This window comes from Paramisgurnus dabryanus, chromosome 10 (genome assembly GCF_030506205.2).
Source record: "Paramisgurnus dabryanus chromosome 10, PD_genome_1.1, whole genome shotgun sequence".
Classification (NCBI taxonomy): Eukaryota; Metazoa; Chordata; class Actinopteri; order Cypriniformes; family Cobitidae; genus Paramisgurnus; species Paramisgurnus dabryanus.
In genome coordinates this window covers 10,095,360-10,119,512 of record NC_133346.1, presented here as the reverse complement: position 1 = coordinate 10,119,512, position 24,153 = coordinate 10,095,360, and the positions used below count along the sequence as shown (strand labels likewise).

Genomic DNA, 24,153 nt, shown 5'->3' with positions numbered 1-24,153 from the left:
GATTACAATAATTGCAAGGCATATAACTGGATCTTTCCCAGATTTTCATTTCTAGTCATTTTTCAAAGACAACTGCTATACTCTTTATTCTGTACATTTGAACAGTGTTGAACAAACTACAACAACACAATAGTCTAAATGATGTGCATATTGTTTAGTGCATGTTTAGTGCACAACATGATAGTTGGCCTAGGGTACAAACACAATTTCATGCAGTCCCTCTATAAGGGGATTCAGATCTCTTTCAGAACTGTAAACCCTGTGTAAAAGAGCAGATGTGACATGTTAGTGCAACCACACAGCTTATTTGGTTTCATTTCTGTGCATTCAGCAGGGTGTAATACACAAATCCATCCTCTCTTAGCTTTCATTCTCAGTGGGAGATTGATAAATGCTTAGACCGGTCCTAGTGGACCTGTGTATGTGTGTGTAGCCCTTTCTCATTTCAGCTGCTCAAGGTCAGACTACACGCTCAAGTGCAAATAACCTTTCTTTCAAATTCGTGCAGCAAAAGTCACACTGGTGTGCAACCAGCCTGTTTCTGCTGAGCTTGCCTGAGGAGATTCCCTTATGTGGATTTGCAGACTCTAAGAATTTGAAATAAATTTTATCTGTGTATATTTAAACCAAAAAAGAAATAGATTTATCTGTGCTTGAGACGTCTATTACTATTGATTTACCACCCACAATATTTTAAGATCACTTTACTAGTGCCAGGCAGCACAGATTTCAGTCAATGTCAGGAACTATTTTGAAAACCGATTTGAAGTCAACAATGGATTTGGTTTTACACTTGCTTTGAATTTGCTTTTATGAAATCATATTTGAAACCTACAGTGTAGCTCTTGATATGTAAAGAGAAAATGTATAGCTTCCCTTGGCCTTGATTCCATCCCCCAGGATCATATTATTTTTTTATTTTTTTACAAGTGAAAGGATTATGACACAGGTACCATAATGCAAACACTAACACCAAATCATCATAAATCTGATCCTAGATCAGCAGGTCTTTAATGAGATGCATTACGCATTACAAACATCAAGCCTAGTTGTTAAGCTTTATCTGGGTTGTTGTCGCCGGTGTCTGGATGATGATAAACCCATGAGCAGATTGAACCCACCTGTCAATCACTTGAAATAGCAATGACATCATTACAGTTAGCCCTAAATGACATCATCTGTAATGGTTAGTTTTCAACACATCAGGTGTATTTGTGATCCAATATTGAAGTGATTCTCCCTGCTGTTTCAAGTTTAGTCTCTTGTGTGTGTATAAATAAACGTATATACATATTTGATTTTTCACAGTAAGCATACAAGTAGGTCACTTGTAGGACAATATGTCACAGATAAACCTGATCTTACGAATTTCCGTGTTATAGTCACAGAATATTTTGCTTATTTATCCGTGTCATCGTCACGGATCTCCGAATTTTTCCGTGTCTCTACCACGGACTTTCTTTCCTGTGTCAGTTTCACGTATTGGTTACTCAATTGTTTTTCCTATTTTCTTACCATTTTCGCATGGGTTTGGGGTCAGAACGATTTTCTGTAACATAAAATGACATCATCGTCAGGCGACAATTGTTTAAAACTCTGGAAAAAATAGTACAAAGTCAATAGTTAAAGTGACATCCAAACCCCAAATCTAACCACAAACTCATTCGAAAATGGTTTAAAAATAGGAAAAACAATTGAGTAACCAATACGTGAAACTGACACGCAAAAGAAAGTCTGTGTTACAGACACGGAAAAATGCGGAGATCCGTGACAATGACACGGATAAATGAGCAAAATATTCCATCAATATACCACAAATTTTTGTGAGATCATGTTGCACAGATATTCACCCTTGTGTGTTTTATTAATTGTATTACTCTTCCTAAAAGCATAACACATGAGCGTTATTTTTCATCACCTGGGACTTTATCAGTAGCCTAAACAGTTCCTGTAGAAAATTTTCAAAGGATGCTGATGGTTACTAAACTGGTATTTTTCCATAAACAGCTCTTCACAGTTCTCAGACACCATGTTTTCATAACTCTTTTTTTTTCTTCATTTTTTGCTCTGTGCCCATTGGCAGTTTTTTTCTCCTCACTGACGTGTCGGTCACAGAAACCAGCATTCACACTAAAGATATGTTTTCATATACACAGTGTGAAGTTTGATCACATGCGCGACCTCAGCAGAAGGAAACCTGACCTGCGCCAGGATGTGCATGCGTGCTTCTGTACGACAAGACGTGCCACAGGATCTGCTTCCTTTTGGCTTCTGTCTGTTTTGATGTTTGTTGGGTTAATGAGCAATGTTCCCTCTAATTTTTTTCAGCACTGAGCAAATTATTTTTTTTCTGAGCACACATTTCAGTACTGTGAGGAATTCGCAACCACAGGACCTGCCGAAAATGAACACGAGCCTGCGTTAACCATAGGAGATTCAAAGAGATGACAGTGTAGCGTGTAACGGGGTTTAGTGTATACACGCGTATAATGTTCAATGTGGGCCTGTGTATAAATCCCAATACATGTAATTAACACTCTCTTTGAATTTACCAGGTACCTGGGTTTAGCAGATTGAACCGTTCACCTCAAGCTGAAAATCAGTTCTCATATACTACAGTGCAAATAAATAAATAAATAAAATACTTGTAAAAGTGTAACACTGTTTCATTTTGTTTGTAATCCAAATTCATGATTCACTTAAATGACTCTGTTGGGTTGAATTCATGAATCAATTGATTCGGTTCAAAGGACCGTTTGTTCCTTTAAATAGTTCAAATAGTTCAGTTCAAAGTCAGTGTCCTTTAAAGAAAATCCAAGAAAATACGGAAAATGAAGTTTCAGCGAATTCACGTCCTAGTAGTTGTCCGAAACAAAAAGGAAAAATATCCTCCTACCAGTTCTGATGAATTCAAAGCACAGCTCTGGTTGTCTCGCCTTTTTGTATACACCTTCAGTATATACTTAATTGTCTCGCGTGTCCAAGATGGAGCAGGAGAACTTTACAGATGTTCGAAATTCTCACAAAAAAACCCAGCCTTGTAAAAACACAAGGCAGAACAGTAATTAATCTTCAGTTCAACAGATTTATCAATAAGCATCATGTAAACATTTCAAATAACAACCTAACTCAGGGTTTCAACACTTATTGAACATATTGACACTTAACATTTTATTTTTTAATCACATTTACGTTACTTGACCGTTAACTTTCAAATGTAAATAGCTTCAGCTCGTTCGTTATATACCAACGGCCAATGTAAACAAACTAATAAAACTCATAGTTTGCTGCCAAATTTGCAACACTTATGCCACAATGTCAAGTTAATATTTAGAATATAACTCACCAAAGCATACATTTTAACTTCTTATTTAAAAGAAGAAGTTCATTCGCAGTGTTTTGATGCTCTGTGATTCTGCATCTGCCTCCGTTCTAATTCTCTATTTTGCTCTCTCCTCACTCTAGCGACAGCTTTTCCAAGTTATTGCATCACTTCAGGAATCCAATAATTTGTTTTAAATCACTGTTTTGAATCTGAACTTTTTCCTCTTAATAAATATTTTAGTTTCTTGAGATCGACGCGTGCAGCTGCTCATCTGGCTCGCTCTCACTCTGTGCTCGTGCGTGCTGGCAGCGTCACCTGTGTGAACTGAATGCGCTGCTACCATTGGCTCATAAAAGTGTCTGTCACCGTAGCAAGATCAGCGATTGGTTGAAAGTTTCTTCTCCTTCTAGAACACTCGCCTTCTCTCTCTCTTAATTCTTTTACAACAGCAAATGCATCAATGTTTATGTGCGGTCTGAAAAATGTGCGCGGTCTGACAAATCTATTGCGCGGCCACTTTGGCTGGCCTGCGCGGCCGCGCACGCGCGCAGCTTAGAGGGAACATTGTTAATGAGCCCCCTTAAAAGCAAATCAGACACAAAACAGAAATGATTTACTGCCACCAATCTCAATGTCACCCCCTGCTTTTCCCATCACGCCCAAATCTCAACATTAGGGGTCTTCATGACCTTCCCACCATCATGAGCTTTTCTCAATGGTTAGTAAAGCCTTGTGTGTTTTTAAGAAAGGTTTAACATTGAAATAGAGGTGGCAGATCCAGGCTGTATTAATTTTTGTGACAGCGTTTCTAAACTGATGTGACAGCATGTGGGAACAGAAAATCTTCTGAGAATGAAATGTAATCCATCCCGTATGATACTAGGCCTGTCATGGGGCGTTGCTAATTCTATTGCTAGTTAAGCTCCACTGCTCTATTTTTGGCTCGAAAGTGACATTTTCCTGTATATATGGACATTTTTCAAAGTATGACATAGTGCATGGGCATATTGGTGGTATTCACTGGCATTATGAACTATATATGGGTACACAATTTCTCCTCAGACTGGGTTATTATTTATTCAGCTAAACAAATACTTATTTTATCGGTTCTCATGTCAAATTAAGATTAATAGCCAGCCTACTAGGGGACCTTTATCTTCAGCTGTGGCTAAAAGTCCAACACGTAAAGTGTCTATACGGTTTCTCGACCGATAAAGAGCTTCCATCCGAGAGCGAGCTGCAGGAATCTGAATGAAGCTGTGCTTTTCCATATCTCTCTTTTCTGACAAAAGGAGTCACACTAGCTCAGTGCGTATATAGATAAGGCTTGTTGATTTATCTGCACTCTTTCTCCATATGATTTAGTGGGCTAGAGCTCTATTGTAATTACAGAACATTGCCTTCACAGTTGGGTAATGAGTTTTTGGGCATTTAGATCCACAGTATGTGGCTTTGTTATCAAATGCATTAATTGCTCTTAACTTTACGCATGCAGGCAGCTTTTGCCTGCAGACTTCATACTTTGTCACACTGTGACACTAGACTTAAGGAACACACAGAAACTTTGTCTAGTTGTTTTGTATATACAACCCCTATGCAGATAATTTACGCGTTTGCATTTCCAAAACGACTTATGCACTCTTAGAAAGGATGTGTTAATTTTTTACACATCTTTGTGCGTTAAGCTTTTAACACAACGGGCTCTATTTTAATGATCTGAAATGCAAGTGCGAAGCGCAAAGCGCAAGTGACTTTGTGGGCGGATCTTTGGCCCTGTTGCTATTTTCCCGGCGGGAGAAATAACTCTTGCGCCAGGCGCAAATCAATAAGGGGTTGGTCTGAAGTAGGTTCATTATTCATAGGTGTGGTTTGGGCGTAACGTCAAATAAACCAATCAGAACGCTATCCAACATTCCCTTTAAACGCAAGGGCGCAAGTTCCATGGCGGGTTGCTATTATTATGACGGATTTACCAGGCGCACGCCAGGAGCGGTTCACAGCCGAGGAGACCGACGTTCTTGTAAGAGCAGTCAAAGACAGAGAAGTTGTTTTGTATGGGGATGGGAGAAACCCGCCCAAATCAGCGTCGGTTAAACAGGCGTGGGAGAAAATAGCCACAATTGTCTCATCAGCTGGCATCCCCAGGACGTTGCGCCGCAAGCGCTACAATGATGTCAGTTCACCGCTGAAAGCCAAGAAATGCAAGCAGTCCAACCCCAAAGTACACTTAAGGTTTCTTATGAAAACATTTTAATTATTATTTACATAAAATAAACGTAATACAGCCACACAACAAACTTATGAAAATATTTTAATCGTTATTTGCATGAGAATTTTTTAACGCAGCCACACAAAATAAATAAAAACTATCACCACAATGCTCACCACAATGATTTCCATTATCTCATGTGTTAATATTTTTTATTGTAACAATTTATGATTTGCAAAAATAACTGTTGCATCTGTGTAGATTAGATAAGCAAAGTGTGTGCGCGTTGTGCACGCTGTACATTATGGTCAAGCATGCACCCTTAAAATAGCATAATGAACATTGCGCAACGCGCCACTGACTATTTTTTTTCTGGTCAGTGGCGCAATTGTTTTTTGAAACTGCAAAATAGCATCAGGGATGGTTTGCGCCGCAACACGCCTCCTTTTTTGCGCTGAACCACCCAGGGAGCGCAAGTTCATTCCCTAGTTTGCCGATGTGCGACTGTGGAGCGAAAAACCTGCTGTGGGCCGGTGCAAAATACGAATGATACCTGCGTCACTGACAAAGTCAATTGCGCTGGGTGCAAGATAGGGCCCATTATATGTAATTTTAACACATGTGTCATTTTGTGTTGATTTTGTGTTAAAATATAACACAAGTTGTGTTAAAATTACCACAAAATGTGTAGTTTCAATAATAACACAGATATGGGTGAATTCTGGGACAACGCATTTTACCTGTCAGTACTAGGATTATATCACTTATGGTGATACCCAGAGTCATGCAGGGGCTTGATTAATTTAGCCTTAAACACGGGTGATAGCCTCCTGCATCGAATCAGAATTAAGGCATGAGGTTTGTGTGTCAAAGATGATCACATTGTGCGGCTCCAAAGAGTAATCCTGGCAAAATTCATCACGTTAATCCATTGTCTCTCGGACAGATTGCATCATCTGTCACCGCTTTATATTGTACTGATTTGCCTCCCAGCTGTCAGTCAGTAGGTTGAATTAAAGACTATAGATATAAATACGATTGTAGTTCTGTTACTAGAAATGGAAAAAAATGCAAAGGTCAATATGGCCGCTCTCGCCAAGGAAGTCCCGCCTTCTAATAAAGACAGCCAGTTGTCAGTCTGTGTTATTTGATGTACAGCAGTGGCCAAAAAGTGCTAATTTTATAAGGGGAAAATTTGTACAATATTTGTTTTTAATGTCAGCTCAGATTAGATTAACCATCAAAATATGAGGGGTGTGGTACGAAATGAACAAAAGGCTAAACTTGTAAGGTATTTATTGGACAAAATAATTTGCCAAAAAGCAAACCATAGCATAATAGGGAATCTTAATCAAATATACAAAAAAGTGCAAATAAAAACAAAAAGCTTATATGTAAAAAGCATACGTTGTCTACAGTTTTATTTGTTGATCCTCTTTTGTGGTACTATTTTGTAGTCATTGTCTCCATAAACTTTGCACAAGCCTCCTTAAATTCTTCTTAAAGCTGAGCTTCAGTTTATACTACAAACACACAAATGCAACATGCATACCAAATGTATAATGCATCTTTAAAGGGACACTCCACTTTTTTGAAAATAGGCCCATTTTCTAGCTCCCCTAGAATTAAACATTTGATTTTTATCGTTTTTGAATCCATTCAGCCGATCTCTGGATCTGGCGCTACCACTTTTAGCATAGCTTAGCATAATCCATTTAATCTGATTAGACCATTAGCATCGTGCTCAAAAATGAACAAAGAGTTTTGATATTTTTCCTATTTAAAACTTGACTCTTCTGTAGTTACATTGTGTACTAAGACTGACAGAAATGTCAAAGTAATCAAGGACTTTGCTGCCGTACCATGGCTGCAGCAGGGGAATGATATTACGCAGTGCCTGAAAATATTCCCCTTGGTAACTTTCAATAGCAGGGGACTATTTTCGGCTGTTGCGTAATATCATTGCGTCTCCTGCAGCCATGTTACAGCAGCAAAATCCTTGATTATTACGCCAGAATGAGAGTATAGTTCCTAGCCATATGAACTAGAAAATTGCCACTTTTAATTTTCCGTCGATCTTAGTACACGAGGTAATTACAAAAGAGTCAAGATTTAAATAGGAAAAATATCAAAACTCTTTGGTCATTTTTGAGCGCGATGTTAATTGTCTAATCAGATTCAATGGATTATGCTAAACTATGCTTAAAGTAGTACCACCAGACCCGTAGATTGGCTGTATGGATTCCAAAACGGTAAAAATCTGATGTTTAACTCTAGCGGAGCTAGAAAATGAGTGTCCCTTTGATAAGAAAATGTAACAAAATATATTTGAATATAAAATAAACAGCAAAGATGTAAATTGTTCAAAGTTGGACAACACTTTTGGCCACTACTGTCCATGTCAATCACTTAGTAGCTGGACAACATGGAAAAATGTGTTTTAATAAGATACCAACTTTCTCAAATCAGCTTTGATTTTTAGTCGGTAATATGTTGTTTTACTTTGACCTTAGCAAGCATTTTTAAAGATATTCATCTTCCCCCACCCAAGTAAATGGGAATTGTAGGCTATGACTTAAATAGCTGCCTTGGAGGCATTGCAAATACAGTATGGCAGCAGAGTGCAATGACTTTCCTTAAAGGCATTTTGGTTGAACAGATTGGATCTTGGAACGTTACTGTAATGAAAAAATCCAAGGAGAGACACTTCTCTGATGTTACTTCTTTCAGGAAGTTAGATATAGAACGTGCAGGTGTGTGTTTTTGTTTGTGTGACCTTGCATCCTACATTACTAATCTTGTTGTGTGTCACAAGCTTTGTCTTATCTGGCCCAGCTCTGTTTCCTGTCTGCCTGTTTTAACACAATGCACAGGAAACAGGAAGAAGGAAACAGGAAACAGGAAATCACTCCAGGACTAAAAATTCTGCCTTCATTTACAGCTTGCTGTGGAAGTTGTCCATATATGTTACTGTAGTGTTGTAGATTTTCTTCATCACAATGCAACAGCATAACTTAAAGTGCAGCTTTTCTAAAATGAATGAAAAAACAGGATCAACACAAAGTTAATACACAAAAACAAGAAATTGAAGAAAATTAAGAAATTTAAGTTTATCTAGTCTCAAATAAATATATTTTTCAAGTTGAATTAACACAAAATTTTTGTACATGCTTTATGGTGAAATCATGTAATTTTAAATGCCCAAAAACTAATTTCCCAACTTTTTACAGTTTAATATAGTCGTTTTTTATTAAATAATTAAAATTACATGATTGCACCATAACGCCTATACAAAAAACAAGTACTACCATTATGACTAGATATGTAATATTAAAATGAGAAGCATGTTTTTATGAATTTTATGAATGTGACCTTGAGATTTTGTGACACACATCCAGTCTCTTGACACTTGCTAAAGTAAAACAACATATTTCCGACCAAAAATCTAAGCGGATTCGACTGTACAGCATATTTGTATCTTATTTAAAGCAAATTTTTTTCATGTTTTTCCAGCTACTGCAAAAACGAACCGTGTACAAGCAGTTTGCTCCGTTGTTTTAATGTGGATACAGACTTTCTCGAGTTAACTTTTATACTCTTTGCACAATCCACAGGACTGTGATGTTATTCTAAATCAGATTTCTCTCTCATTACCGCTTCAATTAACATTGAGCTGCTCAGCTCCACTAAAGCCGATCGGAGAGGTGCTTATCAACCCTCTTCATGGTCACACAGACACACACACACATGTACACACAGCAATGTTTTGGATAACACTATCTCACCCCTAAAATTAAACTAATGACTTATAAATATTTCTCAAATGAACCAAACAGAGAGTCACAGTTTGATAGAACCGATGTTCTCTATTCACTGTCACGAGTGTTGTGTCTGTAATTAATGAGAAATGGAGGGGGGATAGCAGTTGCAAAAGAGATAAAAAGAGGAAGATCAGAATGATGAGAATGGACTGCAGGAATCAGGAATAGATATTTCCGTATCAGATGAGTAATGCACTTTGTTCATTCTTGCAGTAGGTGTGTCAAACCGCTGCGTTTTATCATATTATCAACTTTTCAAATTCAGCAAGAATCCTTTTCACCTTTTGGTCGATAAAGATACTTGATTAGGGGTCCCCTGTTGCATAGAAAGAACCTTTTAAGCACCTTTATTTTTAAGAATGTGTGAAGCAATATACACTCACCTAAAGGATTATTAGGAACACCTGTTCAATTTTTCATTAATGCAATGGTGTGGGGGATGTTTTCTTGGCACACTTTAGGCCCCTAAGTGCCATTTGGGCATTGTTTAAATGCTACGGCCTACCTGAGCATTGTTTTTAACCATGTCCATTCCTTTATGACCACCATGTACCCATCCTCTGATAGCTACTTGCACCATGTCACAAATCTCGAATCATTTCAAATTGGTTTCTTGAACATGACAATGAGTTCACTGTACTAAAATGGCCCCCACAGTCCCCAGATCTCAACCTAATAGAGCATCTTTGGGATGTGGTGGAACGAGAGCTTCGTGCCCTGGATGTGCATCCCACAAATCTCCATCAACTACTAGATACTATCCTATCAATATGGGCCAACATTTCTAAAGAATACTTTCAGCACCTTGTTGAATCAGTGCCACAATGAATTAAGGCAGTTCTGAAGGGGGTCAAGCACAGTATTAGTATGTTGTTCCTAATAATCCTTTAGGTAAAAATGAACAATTGCTCTTTTAGCTAAACTGTAGCTTCTTTCTGTAACATTTGGTTAATGTTGACTTAATATTTATTTTAAAGGCGGGGTGCATGATTTTTGAAAAACACTTTGGAAAAGGGAGTCGGGCTGAGTACCAAAACACAAATGTAGCCAATCAGCAGTAAGGGGCGTGTCTACTAACCAATATCATTTCCTGGGTTGCGTATGTGGGGGGCGGGTCTGTCAAAAGAAGGTCCAGATTCTAATGGGGTAGGGGTGTGTTTGTTTAGGTGATTTAAAATTTCAACATTGTCTTTCAAAGATCATGCACCCCCCCTTTAATGCATTTAATTCACTATTTAAACAATAATTGCCAGACCCCTTGCAGTACTGCCGAAACCCCTAGGGGGTGGTTGAAGACCCTTTTCCTTAAAGACACACAAATTGCCCCTACCACATCACAAGGGTTTATTACACAAGCGTTTAGAAATTGTCATAGACATCAGTAACATGAAAAATTACATTAGTAAATCTCTCAGATCTGCAGTGGAGTGTGACGGGACTATCAGTTCTGCGGTCCATCTGATTAAGTCAAGATAAGATTCAGTTGACTCGTCAGAGCATCTGTAATTATTGGGTGTTTCCTTGTCCTAAATGTTTTAACATAACTTCACAGAGCAAACATAGGTCGGACAGGAAGTGTTGCACCCCACCTAATACTTCACATCCACGCAGGCTGTCAGGAATTAAAGGGTTTTTTACTGAACCTCCAGAGAATAAATCGAATAATTTCTGCTCTTCCTGCAATTAAAATCATCAACATCTCTGCCTGTCTTACTCATTTGTGCAAGTCACAAGCATTCTTGTTTAAGTGTCTTGATAAAGTACTGTGTTTATTATTAATAAAAGTAGGGCTGTGTATTGGCTAGAATCACACGGTACATGTGATGCGTTGCGATACTGTAAAGCGCCATGGTACATTGTGGTGCTTCCTATTCTGGGATTATAATAGGATATCATTTTAAGAAAACTGTCAGAGAACACACCACCATAATAAACAAACCTTAGCAAAAACATTTGTGGCGCACCCATACGCGAGTACTTCCTGTCACTGATTAAGTTCAGAGATAAAAGAATGCTATCTAGAGGTCGGGATGTAAACTACAAACGAAAAACAATTGCCATGGATCTTACATGAATTTTATTTTAAAAATATCGATATTGCTTTGGGGAGGGGGTGGGTCGATACGTTTTTGCCTAGCTAAATATCTGATATTTTTCTTACACCTAAATGTTAATAATGTCAATTTGATCTTTGTTAACTTAAAGCTGGTGTTTAATATTTGAAACATTAAGGATATAATATGGAAAAGTAACATAAATGGGAAGGACTCGAATTTTCATCCGAGTTTACCAGTGACCCATTAGGGATACATGAAACCTAATTTTCTACTTTGGATGTGCAAAATACAGTTATTAAATTTGCTGTTTTGTGTCAGCTCAGCACTTTTGATAATGGGATTTATACAGAGATGCTTTCTGAATGAGACATTTTAATTTGATTTTGAATCAGCAACAACTTTAGGTTTAGTTACTGTTAAGCAGATGTTTTGCACAGAAAGTTTTAATTATAAAAGCTATAATAGGTCACATAAAGTGCAGTCAAGTTACGAGATAAGATAGTGAAGAGGACAAAACCATTTTTGTCTTTTATATTAAGCAGCACATTAAATATCTCAGACGTTTTGGTAGATGATGATCTCATCTGCAGCTGTGTTGAAGATGTATATATGACAGACGTATGATCGCTTCATCTTCATTCCATTCTCTAACATATATTATTTAGATGAGAGCAGATTTAATAGTGAAATTCAGTATGGCTGTGACATCATGCTGTATATGAGAGGAGTCCGCTGCTTTCCTTCACTTTCTCTTGGTTCAAAATCATGAAGGGCAGTGCTTGTTCATTATAAAGATTTCAGCAAATCCAAGGGCACAGTTCAGAAATAATAAGGTTTGGTTCTCCAAAGAACATCTAATATATTTGCTTTTCATTGTTGTTTCATGAACAAGAATCTGTTTTGAACCTGTCCTTGAAACCTTCGGGATCGAATAAAAGGAATAACAAAAACACATTTGCATTCGCGAAACATTTGTGAGCACAAATGTGATAGTCTATAATGTGAAGAATCATTTGCAGGCTCATTAGACTGATGGTATTCAAATAGTGGTGAAATGTCTTATCATTAAGAAGCTAAAATAATTCTTCCTCATTAAAAGATACTCTCATGTGATCGTGACACATCTGGAAATAGACTCTTACGTTAACCTGTTCTGTCCTCTTTGGTTTTGCTGTCAGTAACACACACATACTTATGAAAAACAAGTAGGAATGAAAATACCATCTTTTATATTTGTCATATATATCTCAATATTAAATTCAGAGCAAATGCAGACTGCAGAAAAAGTCTCTGTCTTTTGTCGTATATGCATATGTAACAACTGCCACTAGGGGGCGAACTCAGACAGTCATGTCCGAATGTCGTCTGCAAGCTTTACATAATGGTATATGCAATCTCAACTCAGAGATTTAGCATGAAGTTTAAGATTTTCGAATCAAATTATCTAGACCATGGATCTCCAACATGGCCTGCACAGAATCTGTGAGGTGCCCGCAAAAGCACTGTTAATCGTCTCGAGGGATCCAGATTTTTTTGGGTTCGGCCGAATACCGAATCCACTGTTTAAGAGTCGAATCCAAATACCGAATCCTACTCGCATCCTTATTCCATTAAAACGGTAAAAATTTTTCATTTTATTTGATTTTAACTGTAAAAAAGGATAGGCAACATTATGCCAGGATGACAAGTGGGAAAAACTATTTTGACAATTACCATAATGAAAGCGAAGCAGTGCGATGCACTCGTTTTTTCCAGGTGCGTCTGCGAAATGTGAACCGGCCCTAAGGCTCACCGAAAATAAAAAGCTTATCTTCACGTCAGCAGCCGATTGTGTGTAATCAACGACCGCGTGATTTCGACCAGCATTGTGCAAGCCTAGGGTTCGGTGGAAAAAAAATTGATTCGGCTGAACCCGAACCCCATCAAAAAGCCCAGTATTCGGCCGAATTCGAATCCTGGATTCGGTGCATCCCTAATAGTCTCAGCTGTAATATTTATTTATTACATATTTTTTATATTAGCTTGGATTGGTTTACGACGAGCTGGCTGGCACCTTGCATGGCTGACACCGCCGTTGGGGTATGAATGTGTGCGTGAATGGGTGAATGTGAGGCTAATTGTAAAGCGCTTTGGATGGCCATAGGTCTGTTAAAAGCGCTATATAAATGCAGTCCATTTACCATTACGTATGTTAACATTTAAACAATACTACAACATATCAACAAGTAAAATCAAATCAAATCATGTAAATAAAATAAAATCAAGTACAATCATCAAGTAAAACAAAAAAGTTTTGAGTAGACTATAAAAAGGTAGCCCTCCAGATTGTTTTATCCATTGTGGTAGCCCTTGCTCACAAAAAGGTTGGAGACCCCTGATCTAGACCATTATCCACATATTTATAGTGTTGTACACTCCTACTCTATGTAAAAAATTATTTGCATGCATTTATATTTGAAGAAATACAACTGAGAACTAAATAAATTCTCCTAAACCGAAAGAGCAGCCTTTATACAATAAAATGTTTGCTTCTGGGATTGCATTTGCATGAAACCTTTCCCTGAGGAGTTATTCAGAGCACAGCATCCCGATACTCAGAATTAAATGACTATAATCAAGTGGCAATGGAGATTCACATCGATTGCTATTCACAGTAGACAAACACAGTTAAAATTCTCACATCCTTATCACAGCATTGATGTCTCGTTGTCTCCTGTGGCATGTCAAAACAATCCTGTTTGTTATCGCAGTCGCTTCTGCTAATAAGAGAGTTTAATAGAAAGAATTAGATTCTGCTAAGATGCTTATGTGGATCAGAGACACTGTGTTCATGAGAGAGAGAGAGAGAGAGAGAGAGAGAGAGAGAGGCAAAATGAAAGACTTAAGAAAGAGCTCTGATTAATGAGAGAATGATGTTGACACAGGTTCCCTACTGAACAACAGCTACTGGTTTAATCTCTTATTGAGGCTTCAAAGAAAAAGTGAGAGAGAAGATGTGAGATTGTTTGCTAATACATCTAATGGTTCAGGATAAGAGGCTCTGCTTTGCTAGATGCAGATAAATCTGGGATTATAAACGTAAACTCCGCACAAAGATAATAGCGTGTGTAAGCTTTAAGATTTTTAGTAAAATGTAGAGATGATGTAGCTGTTTTGATATGTATTTTCTTCTTGACTTACTCATTTATATATATTACTACTGTTTTTGTCATGCCCTTACTTAGGAGACAATAAGTGTCTGTTGATTATTTGCTGCCCTCTTCTGGTACTTAGACTGTATTACAGTCTATGCTAAATTTCTGTGTTTATTTCCCAAGAAAATGTAAGAAAACTTTGGGTTAACATACTTTGTGTCATGAATTGTCAATGGGAAACGTTGACTGAACCATGTTACTGTAACTGACCTGTAATTGAATGTCTATGAGTTGCTTCTTGTATGTGTTTACGTGTGCCATTCTGTATTATTATAATAATAATAATTATTATTATTATTATTTATTGTCGTTGTATACTGGAGGTCATACACACAAATTTGACCTTTTTGTCACTGTGATGGTACCTTTTAAAAAGGTAAACCAGGCTGGAGCACAATATTGAAGAGAGAGTTTATCCAAAAAATTAAATTTTGTCATCATTTACTCAGCCTCATGTTGTTTAAAACCTGTATGAGTTTCTCTATTCTGTTGAACACAACAGAATATATTTTGATAAATGATGGTAAGCACACAGCTAATGGTACCCAGTATTTGTTTTTTCATCTATGGAGGTCATTGGGTACCGTCTGACACTCATTTTAGATCAAATCGCGAAGGACGACAACCAGGCATCTGAATTTTTCCTTTTGATCCATCACTTAAAACATTGTTAAAGATTTTCCATTTGTTAAACATTTTAATGTGCTTCAATAGTATAAGCCGAGTATTTTGTGCATGTACACTTAAAAAATGATTTATTGAATTTACTTAATTTTTTAAGGTAAGTGGTTGCAATCAATTTATTTAAGGTACATTAAAAAAAGTAAAATAAAACAAAATACAAAACTTTTGTTTAAATGCAGCTTAAATAAATTGATTGATGGCAACCACTTACCTTAAAAAATTGAGTAAATTAAGTGAATAATTTTAAGCATAATGTTAAAGAGGTCATGGGTCACATGACATTCATAGCTCTTTTCAATCAGGCTAAAAGCAACCCGCAAACGTAATGTAATGCAAAAAAAAAAAATGCATTTTTAGGATTAATGGGGTTTCAGATACACATGGGGATGGGGTCTAGGCCACAGCATTTACTTTAGGACATGTACTCCCTTAGGACTCAGCAGTTCTCTTTCACCGCTAATCCTGAAACAAGACAGTCGCTAGTTGCGTCATTCTTTTTTTTTCTTTTATCTGAAGTCCTAAAAGACAAGAGGATTTTAGATGCAGATCCTCTTGAGTCGGTGTTTAGCTCATATCTGTTTTTGAAGAGGTTGAGGGGAAGCGATCCTGGCCAAGCTGGCGGTACAGACGGACATTCAGGATGGCTGGATACAGCTTGTTTACCTCCACTTGGGGGAGTGTAAGTCACTCCTGAGTGTTTTGGAGAACTCGAGAGTGCAGCTGGATCTGTGGTTTTTGTAAAGGACATTCGTCCAAGCCGTCAGCTTTTAATAAATGTCTCGTCTTTCTTATTTCAGGTGACCTGGCCCAACTTATTCTGCCACAAACAAATGTAGAAGTGATCCAAGGAAGCATGGTATGGCTGCAGGCATCTTACACGGGTGACGATATTCCGAAAAGTACTGTTGTCTGGAACTACGTGTCTACCACCACAGAAACAGTAATGGTGAGTTTCATTTGCCATAAGTAATTTTTGTTTGGATAATAATGAGGGCTGCATGATATTGAAGAATATATGCAATAGCTTGCCAAATCTTGCAAAAAATAATGGTTTTAGTTCAAATGTTTTATATTTTTAGATATTGTGTGTGCGTGCGTGCGTGTGTATTGTGCTACAAACCTGTATAAATTTCTTTGATCTAATAAACACATTTGAAGAAATGTTTGTAATCAAACCGATCAGAGGCCCCTTTGACTTCCATAGTAGGATCAAAGAATACTATGGAAGTCAATGGGGCCTCTGATCAGTTTTCCTTATCCATTTGTACAGTATGTTCCTTTGTGTTCCTTAGAACAAAGACATTTATACAGGTATGTAACAACATGAAAGTGAATAAACGATGACAGATTTTTTTTAATTTTGGGTGAACTATCTCTTAAACGTGGAAAATGTGTTCATACAGTACAGTAAAACCCATACGTCATCATGTAGCTCAGTGCAGAGTATTCGGCATAGATTTATAATGAAATCCGATAAGGTTATGTCATTTCAAATTAGATTTAAAAATGGTTGGTATTATGGGTGGGATTGTAGTCATTTGTGAATTATTGTGCAAATGCCAAAATGTTTAGCACCATCTGTGCATATTATTTTTCAATATTGCATATTATGAGGCTTGTGCTTTTTATATCATTGTGATTATATTAAAAAAGCTCTTTTAACACTTAAAATATATCTTCAAGATTACTTGCTTTTAATTTATTTACATTATCATTTTGAAAATAATGTATGGATACACCTATAATCGTTATCGGCAGATAAAGCCATTTTTCTCTCTATCGGACATTGGCAAATTGTTTAAAAACAACCGATGATGGCACAAAATATCCTAGCAATCAAAAGGGCCAGAAAAACGCATCAGAACTCATGCTGTCTGATTGTTTTGTATTGGGTTACAATTATAAATGCACCAATATATCGGCCAAAAATCGCTATCGGTCGATAAAAGCAATGTTTCACACTATCGGCTATCAGCCATGAGTTTAAAAACAACCGATAGCTAAAAATTAGACTGATATGTGCTTAATATCAGTGGAAAATTTAATATCAGTGCATCTCTAGTTACAATTGCAACAGAAGTTTGTACGCTCTGCACTTCTAGGATTTCGCGGTATAATAATTTGACAGTTAACATTAAAATTGTAAATCTATAACTATTGGTGTCAGTAGATGTCATTCTAAGTAAACGAATATCAATATTGGGAAAGAAATTCTGTGTTGTATAAAAGTTTATTATTGTAAAAAAAAAGGCAAATACAAAGACTGCATCAAAATTGTCTCAATATTCAGTATTATATATATATATATACATAAAATAAAGGTTCAATATGTTTCCCAGTTCTTCTATCACAGAATCACTCTGTTTTTGAGTTCACCATATTAAAAACACCGTAAGTGAATTGGGTCAAGCTCCGACCATCTTCCCTTAAGATCTAGTATAATACCATGATTGAAATGTTCACTCTTGGCAGCAATTGTGTTTTATTTCACGTGACGTAGCATCGCATTAATCGCTAAGAAAATGTATTATCTGCAGATTATAATACCCTCGTATTCTTCAATTGAGATTAACTCGGCACACGTGAAGCTGATATGAATCTATCCCAGAAATTATGTCCCAGCCTTTACAAGAACGGTTAACTCACATCAGTTAACATTTTTGATAGTGTCTTAAAAAGGGCGTTAGTCCTTTTTGTTTATTATTAGAAAAAGCATTATGCTTATTTAAACCGGTCACTCTGTATTTTTGCACATTTTCGCTAAATTATTAGATATTTATGTAAAACTCATCTAAAACAAATTAATAAGTTTACTCATGATTTTTTCAGCAATAAGCAGTATAGCACATACAAGCTGATTTCTCTCTGGATCATTCTTAAAGGGATAGTTCGGCCAAAAATGATTTACTCACCCCCAAGCTGTCCGAGTAGCATATATCCATCGTTTTTCAGACAAACACATTTTCGGATATTTTAGAAAATGTTTTAGAGCTTTCAGTTGATTAAATGTAATGTTATGGGATCTAAAACATTTTCTTAAATATCCGAAAATGTGTTTGTCTAAAAAACGATGGACATATGCATCTCGGACAGCTTGGGGGTGAGTAAATCATGGGTTTAATATCATTTTTGGCCGAACTATCCCTTTAAAGGTACTGTGTGTAGATTTTTAGCGGCATCTAGTGGTGAGATTGCAAATTGCAACCAACAGCTCAGTCCACTAAGAACAATACTTTCCTTATGTAAGGTCTTTATACACCACTGACAATATAGTTATGTATATTATATATAATTTCTGTCAAAAGATTATCTTAAAAGTCTCACATTGCACCTTTAAACATACCTTGTTTCTAATTATCCCCATCTTTCTTTAGATCATCTCAAATGTTGGTGGACAGGTGAGTCAAATCAGTCCCCAGTTTGCAGGCAGAGTCGGTTTTACCGAAACAGTGCTCCATAACAACCTGTCCCTATACATCAACAACACAAAAGAGTCTGATTCAGGACGGTACATGTGTCAGGTCATCATACCCGGGGGGAAAGGACATACCAGAGAGCTTGTCCTTAATGTGAAGGGTGAGTATATATAAATGATTTTACACCATGATGATTTGAAAATATTGCTGTACATCATTTCACCTTTTTTTGTCGGTTTCAGTCCCACCATCTGTACCCGTGTGTCAAATTAAAGGCAGTCCGGTTCTTAAAGGAAACATCACTCTCACCTGTATCTCTGCATCTGGTAAACCAGCCCCCAAATACAAGTGGACAAAAACCAGCCCATCCTCAGAGGTCTTCTTTTCTCCTGCCCTAAGTAAGCATTTGCAAATGTTTCACACAGAAATGTGTTTACAGCATTTATTTTATCCGTAGTCCTATTATTTCTGTAGTTCAATGTGTTAACAGTGCAAAGGTTATGGGTTCAACTACCATTAGAAAGGCCTACTGATAAAAAAATAATGTATACCTTGAATGCACCAAAGTAACTTTAGGTAAAAGCATCTGTCAAATAAATGTAAATGTATTAACAAGTTATGTCTCTTTATGTATTTGGTAATCTCTTGCTTCTAAAAAATTTTGCATTTGTGTGATCTTTTGTGTTTTAAATGTTGATTACATTTGCAATGTTTGTGTTGTAGATGAAACAGCTGGAACTTTGAATCTGAGCAACCTAAGCAGTAACATGTCTGGAAAATACATGTGCATTTCATCGAACTCTGCTGGGGAACAGTCGTGCTACGTCAACCTAGAGGTTATCACACGTATGTACTGTTTTGTAAACAAAATAGTGTAATGTGTATTATAAAACGGGCAGTTCTGTTTCTTCATTCTGATTGGTTAAAACGCGTTCTAAGCCGTGATAAAATACCCCGGTAAACCCACGGTTCAGAACGCATTACATAAGGATCACTTCGCCACTGTTGCTGCGTACTGATTTATGAAAATAAACATCACAGTCTTTAATCATATTTTTTATTTGTATACAATTGCACAATTATGATGATATCCAGATACATTTCAATAAATATTGTTGAGTCACCTAATAATCAATAAGAGTAATATTTGTACTAATATAATTACAAATTATTTGTGTTTTATTTTATAAAATCCCGCTAAGGTTATGCATATGAAATAACCGTTTTATAAAAGCAATAACCCCCGCGAAGCAGTGGGGTTACAGTGCATTTTATAACAGCTAAGGGGGTTTAAACAACGCCCCTTAGCTGTTATAAAATGCACTGGTAACCCACTGCTTCTTGGGGCTTATTGCTTTAATATAAATCAAGTTAAAAATGTTACTGCCCTATTCTTTCTCTACAGCGGTCAATGCTGGTGTCATCGCTGGTGCAACGTTGGGTTGTATCGTAGGTCTAATCCTGATAGGCGTTTTCGTATACTATATGTGGACAAGAAAAAAGGAGACAGAAGACGATATAGCCAATGACATCAAGTAAGACACTTGCCAGCATAGTAATATCCCAAGGGTCCTTGAAATCTCTGAAAGTTTGTGAATCTGGCGGGGGGAAATTCCAGCCCTGGGAAGTTTTTGAAAATATACACACATAGATACAGGTCATTGAAAGTGCTTGAATCTATTTTATGCAAGAAGTTTTCTGGAAAAAATCCATATTATTCCCTGTGTAGTGTAGGATAATAGCATAAAAATTCTAGATTTTTTAAGCACACATGCTAAACTGTTATTTATAAATGCTTATATGTTCTGTATGTGAATGTTGATTCATACCAAAATGCTTTTTTGCATAGTTGTGTTTGACAAATAAAAAAACGTCTCGGGTTAACTGTTGTTCCCTGAGAAGGGAACGAGGCGCTGCGCCTCCCTTGCCATACTTCCTGCATCCCTGTAACGCTGTCTTTGGCAATATTTCAGATAGCGATGTACTTCCTGGCTCCCGCGTCACCCTGTCTTTGTCGTAAAGCCTCACCATTGGTTGAATTTTATATACACATTCAGACGCTCTTACCCCTGGAGGCGTCCCCAAATTGTCACCGCAGTGACGCAGCGCGAGTTCCCTCGAAAGAGAACTTTAACAATATATCTTAAAAGGTTACACAATGTAACCTTGCTCTCACTTAAAATGTGCCCCACATTTAGTCCTTGAATTTGAGGGTATTGGACCTGGAAAGTCCTTGAAAGGTCCTTGAAGTTAACTAAGGTGTGGGAAATATTGTGTTTAACTGATGTTGTGTGTTCAACAGGGAAGATGCCCAGGCCCCCAAACGTGTCTCATGGGCCAAAAGTGGCACAGGATCTGACATCATCTCTAAAAACGGCACCCTTTCCTCCATTCAAACCAGCACTCACCCACGGGACACCCACAACCACCATCATTACCCCTCTTCTGATACAGCCTCCATCCTCACAGCCACAGGAAGCACAACTGGATACCGCTCCCTACCACCAGTAGATTCCACGTTGCCAGGATACAACACCAACCCTTCTCCTCCTCATGGTCCCATGAGCCCCCACAGCACCAACGGAGGCTTCATGCACCCCTCGGTGCCCCGGACAGCCTCCGCCCAGCCACAGATACCACGTCCACCTGTACTCCCCACTACCGTAACTGCTGCCAACATCTCCCGCATGGGTGGGGTGCCCATTATGGTGCCGGCTCAAAATCAGGCTGGGTCTCTGGTGTAGGATCAAACAGTGGGACTATGCTGAACCTTTGAAGTTAACCATATTTACGGCCTCCGGAAACTGAAGCACATTGAAAAGGATGAATTGAAACTTTTATTGCCTCTGTATGGAAATAGTGGAGTATGGTGTCATTTTTGTTATTTTTTTAATATGACATGTAAACAAATATATGTAAAGATGTCGTTCATTTTAGTGTTTTGTACAATCATTTTTTACAACTTTTATTCTATGTATTCCAAAAAGCCTCTACTTTGAATTCATTATAAGAAATGAAGGTTATTCACAATTTAATGTAAAGAATGATGCATAAATATATTTTTTTTAGTTATCGCTGTTATTTCTGGTGTTCTTTTACAAACGAATGATGCTAACTTGCCTTTAATGAAAACACATGCATATTGTATTTTAAATTAGTTAGACTCATGTAGGTTAAGTTTACATATGTTTAATATGTGATCAGTAGATTATACTGTATATTTATAGGAGCATCGGTTATGTGGGGCTCCATTTAAAAAGTGTTTTTATTATAAATTGCTATACATTTGCCTTGCAATGTTTTTGACCTGTAGTACTTACAAACAAATCTACTGTATGTTGATAGCTCATAGACATATAAAGTAGCTCTCCTTTTAATGTAAAAGTGTAAAATCTGGCTGTTGTTTATTTATACACTGATAGTGTTGTAAAACTTTCATAGTACTGATAATGTAAACAATAACCTTATTGTACATAAGAATTATGTGTTTCATTTCACATGTAAGTGGTTGTCATTCATGACAATCAAGTATGTTTTTTTAATAATGGTATACTGGATACAATTTATACAAACCAAAGATTTGCTGTTAAATTATCATTGTTGGGCAACTAGTAATAGTATGACTATACAGGCCTGAACACTGGTAACTTAATATCACTCAATGTACAAAACTAAAAATGATTATCCTAGAAATATTGTATGTAACTGTATGTAGACAGAGATATGGATTAAAAGACCAGGTTTTCAAGAAAATACAAATAAATGAAGGCATTTATCTGCAGACTAATTACTCGAGACGACGTGTCTGAAAACACAAACAAGTACTTCAAATCTTTAGCCAACACAAGTTTTTATAAGGGCTGTTTTATAACAGATCTCTACAGTTTTTAATCTGTCAGAATTAATTTCATTGCCTGTATGCTTATATGCTTCATACTGTAGCCTATACTGTCTGTCTTCATGTCAATCTTAATGTTTTTTGAATACTAGGGAAACCTCAAACTGTTCTGTATATAAGACATTTACAGTCTATGGACATGAAAACACTTTGTATTCATATTTTTGATTAAATGAAACTGGCTGTAAAATGCATTTTTGCTTATTTGTGTAGTGGTTTAAGTCCTATTTTATGTCAAGGTTGAAAACACATGCTATCAGCTAAAGTTTGCCTGCCCATCCGGTCTTCCAAAACAAGTTTGCTGTGCTTAAAGGTGGCACTTCCATCTTCCAAACTACAGAAATGGATCAAATTAGATAAGTGGATAGGTAAAGTTTGTACTTAACCAGCAGGCACAAGACATCATGGCTGAGGTGCTGAGGTATAACGTTGATCCGACGACGGAATCCAACGTTTATCTGATGTCAAAACGCAACGTTTATCCAACGTTAAAATCCAACGGTGGAATATCTACAGACAATAGAATCTCCCTTATATTGTTTTATTAATAAGGCAGGTGTGTAATTTGGTATCTGATTTACAGATCTGTTTGTTCACATCACTCCAAACACGTTAATGACATTATCAAAATATGACTTTATTTTCGTTTTTTTTTTCTGACGTCAAAATCCAAATGTAGGCTGTATGCGAGTGGATTTTGCAAACTGACAACATAAATAACAAAATAATTCTATTTTAAGTCAGTGGATATTCTTTATGAAATATTAGCTTTCAATCTATTGGGGGTTTTCAGGCTTAAATGAGAGCAGCAAGTATTAATTTCTTAGAATCATGGAATTAAATTGCGCAAGTTATTGTTTATTTCTTGCGTTTCATTATAGAGTGAAGAGAAGGTGTACTTTGTGGTTAAAATGAGATTACTAAACACTAATTGAAAAGTGCGCACTTGATGCTGCTTCATCTATCAGTCATTTGTGGAAGCAAAGTTTAAAGTTTGACGTCTGCCCAATGTTGGATTGTGACGTCAGATCAACGTTGGATTTTGAGGACAGATCAGTGTTGGATTTTGACTTCATTTCAATGTTGGATTTTCATGTCAAGCCAGCGTTGGGTCTTGACCTCAAATGAACGTTGGATTTTGACGTCAGATCAACATTGGATTTTTCACAACAGTGATCTGACATCAAAATCCAAATGTAGGCTATATGCAACTGGATACTACAAACTGACAACATAGTGTTTTCATGTCCATAGACTTTAAAATTATCATCTTCCCTATAACTTTACAAAATTCTACGGGAAACACTGTAGTCGAATCCACGTTGGATTCTTATGTCGGATCTACGTTGGATTCTGACGTCTGATCTACAGTATGTTGGATTTTGACGTTGGATCCACTTTGGATTCTGACGTCGGATCTACGTTGGATTTTGATTTCGGATTTACATTGGATCCAGGTTGGATTCTGACGTCGGATTTACGTTGGATCCACGTTGGATTCTGATGTCGGATCTACGTTGGATCTACGTTGGATTCTGACGTCGGATTT

General features: G+C 37.0%; 1 protein-coding gene across 1 annotated transcript in view; it reads left to right on the top strand.

The window, feature by feature from the left end:
- The window catches only part of esama (endothelial cell adhesion molecule a), a 43,793-nt gene extending 20,985 nt beyond the window's left edge, over positions 1-22,808 (top strand). The window contains exons 2-7 of the mRNA XM_065259519.2: positions 16,088-16,236; positions 18,665-18,866; positions 18,949-19,104; positions 19,430-19,552; positions 20,112-20,241; positions 21,009-22,808. Of these exons, the coding sequence (XP_065115591.1) occupies positions 16,088-16,236; positions 18,665-18,866; positions 18,949-19,104; positions 19,430-19,552; positions 20,112-20,241; positions 21,009-21,450 (1,202 nt within the window). The 3' untranslated portion in view covers positions 21,451-22,808. The remainder of the gene's footprint in view (positions 1-16,087; positions 16,237-18,664; positions 18,867-18,948; positions 19,105-19,429; positions 19,553-20,111; positions 20,242-21,008) is intronic.
- Positions 22,809-24,153: the final 1,345 nt, after the last annotated feature.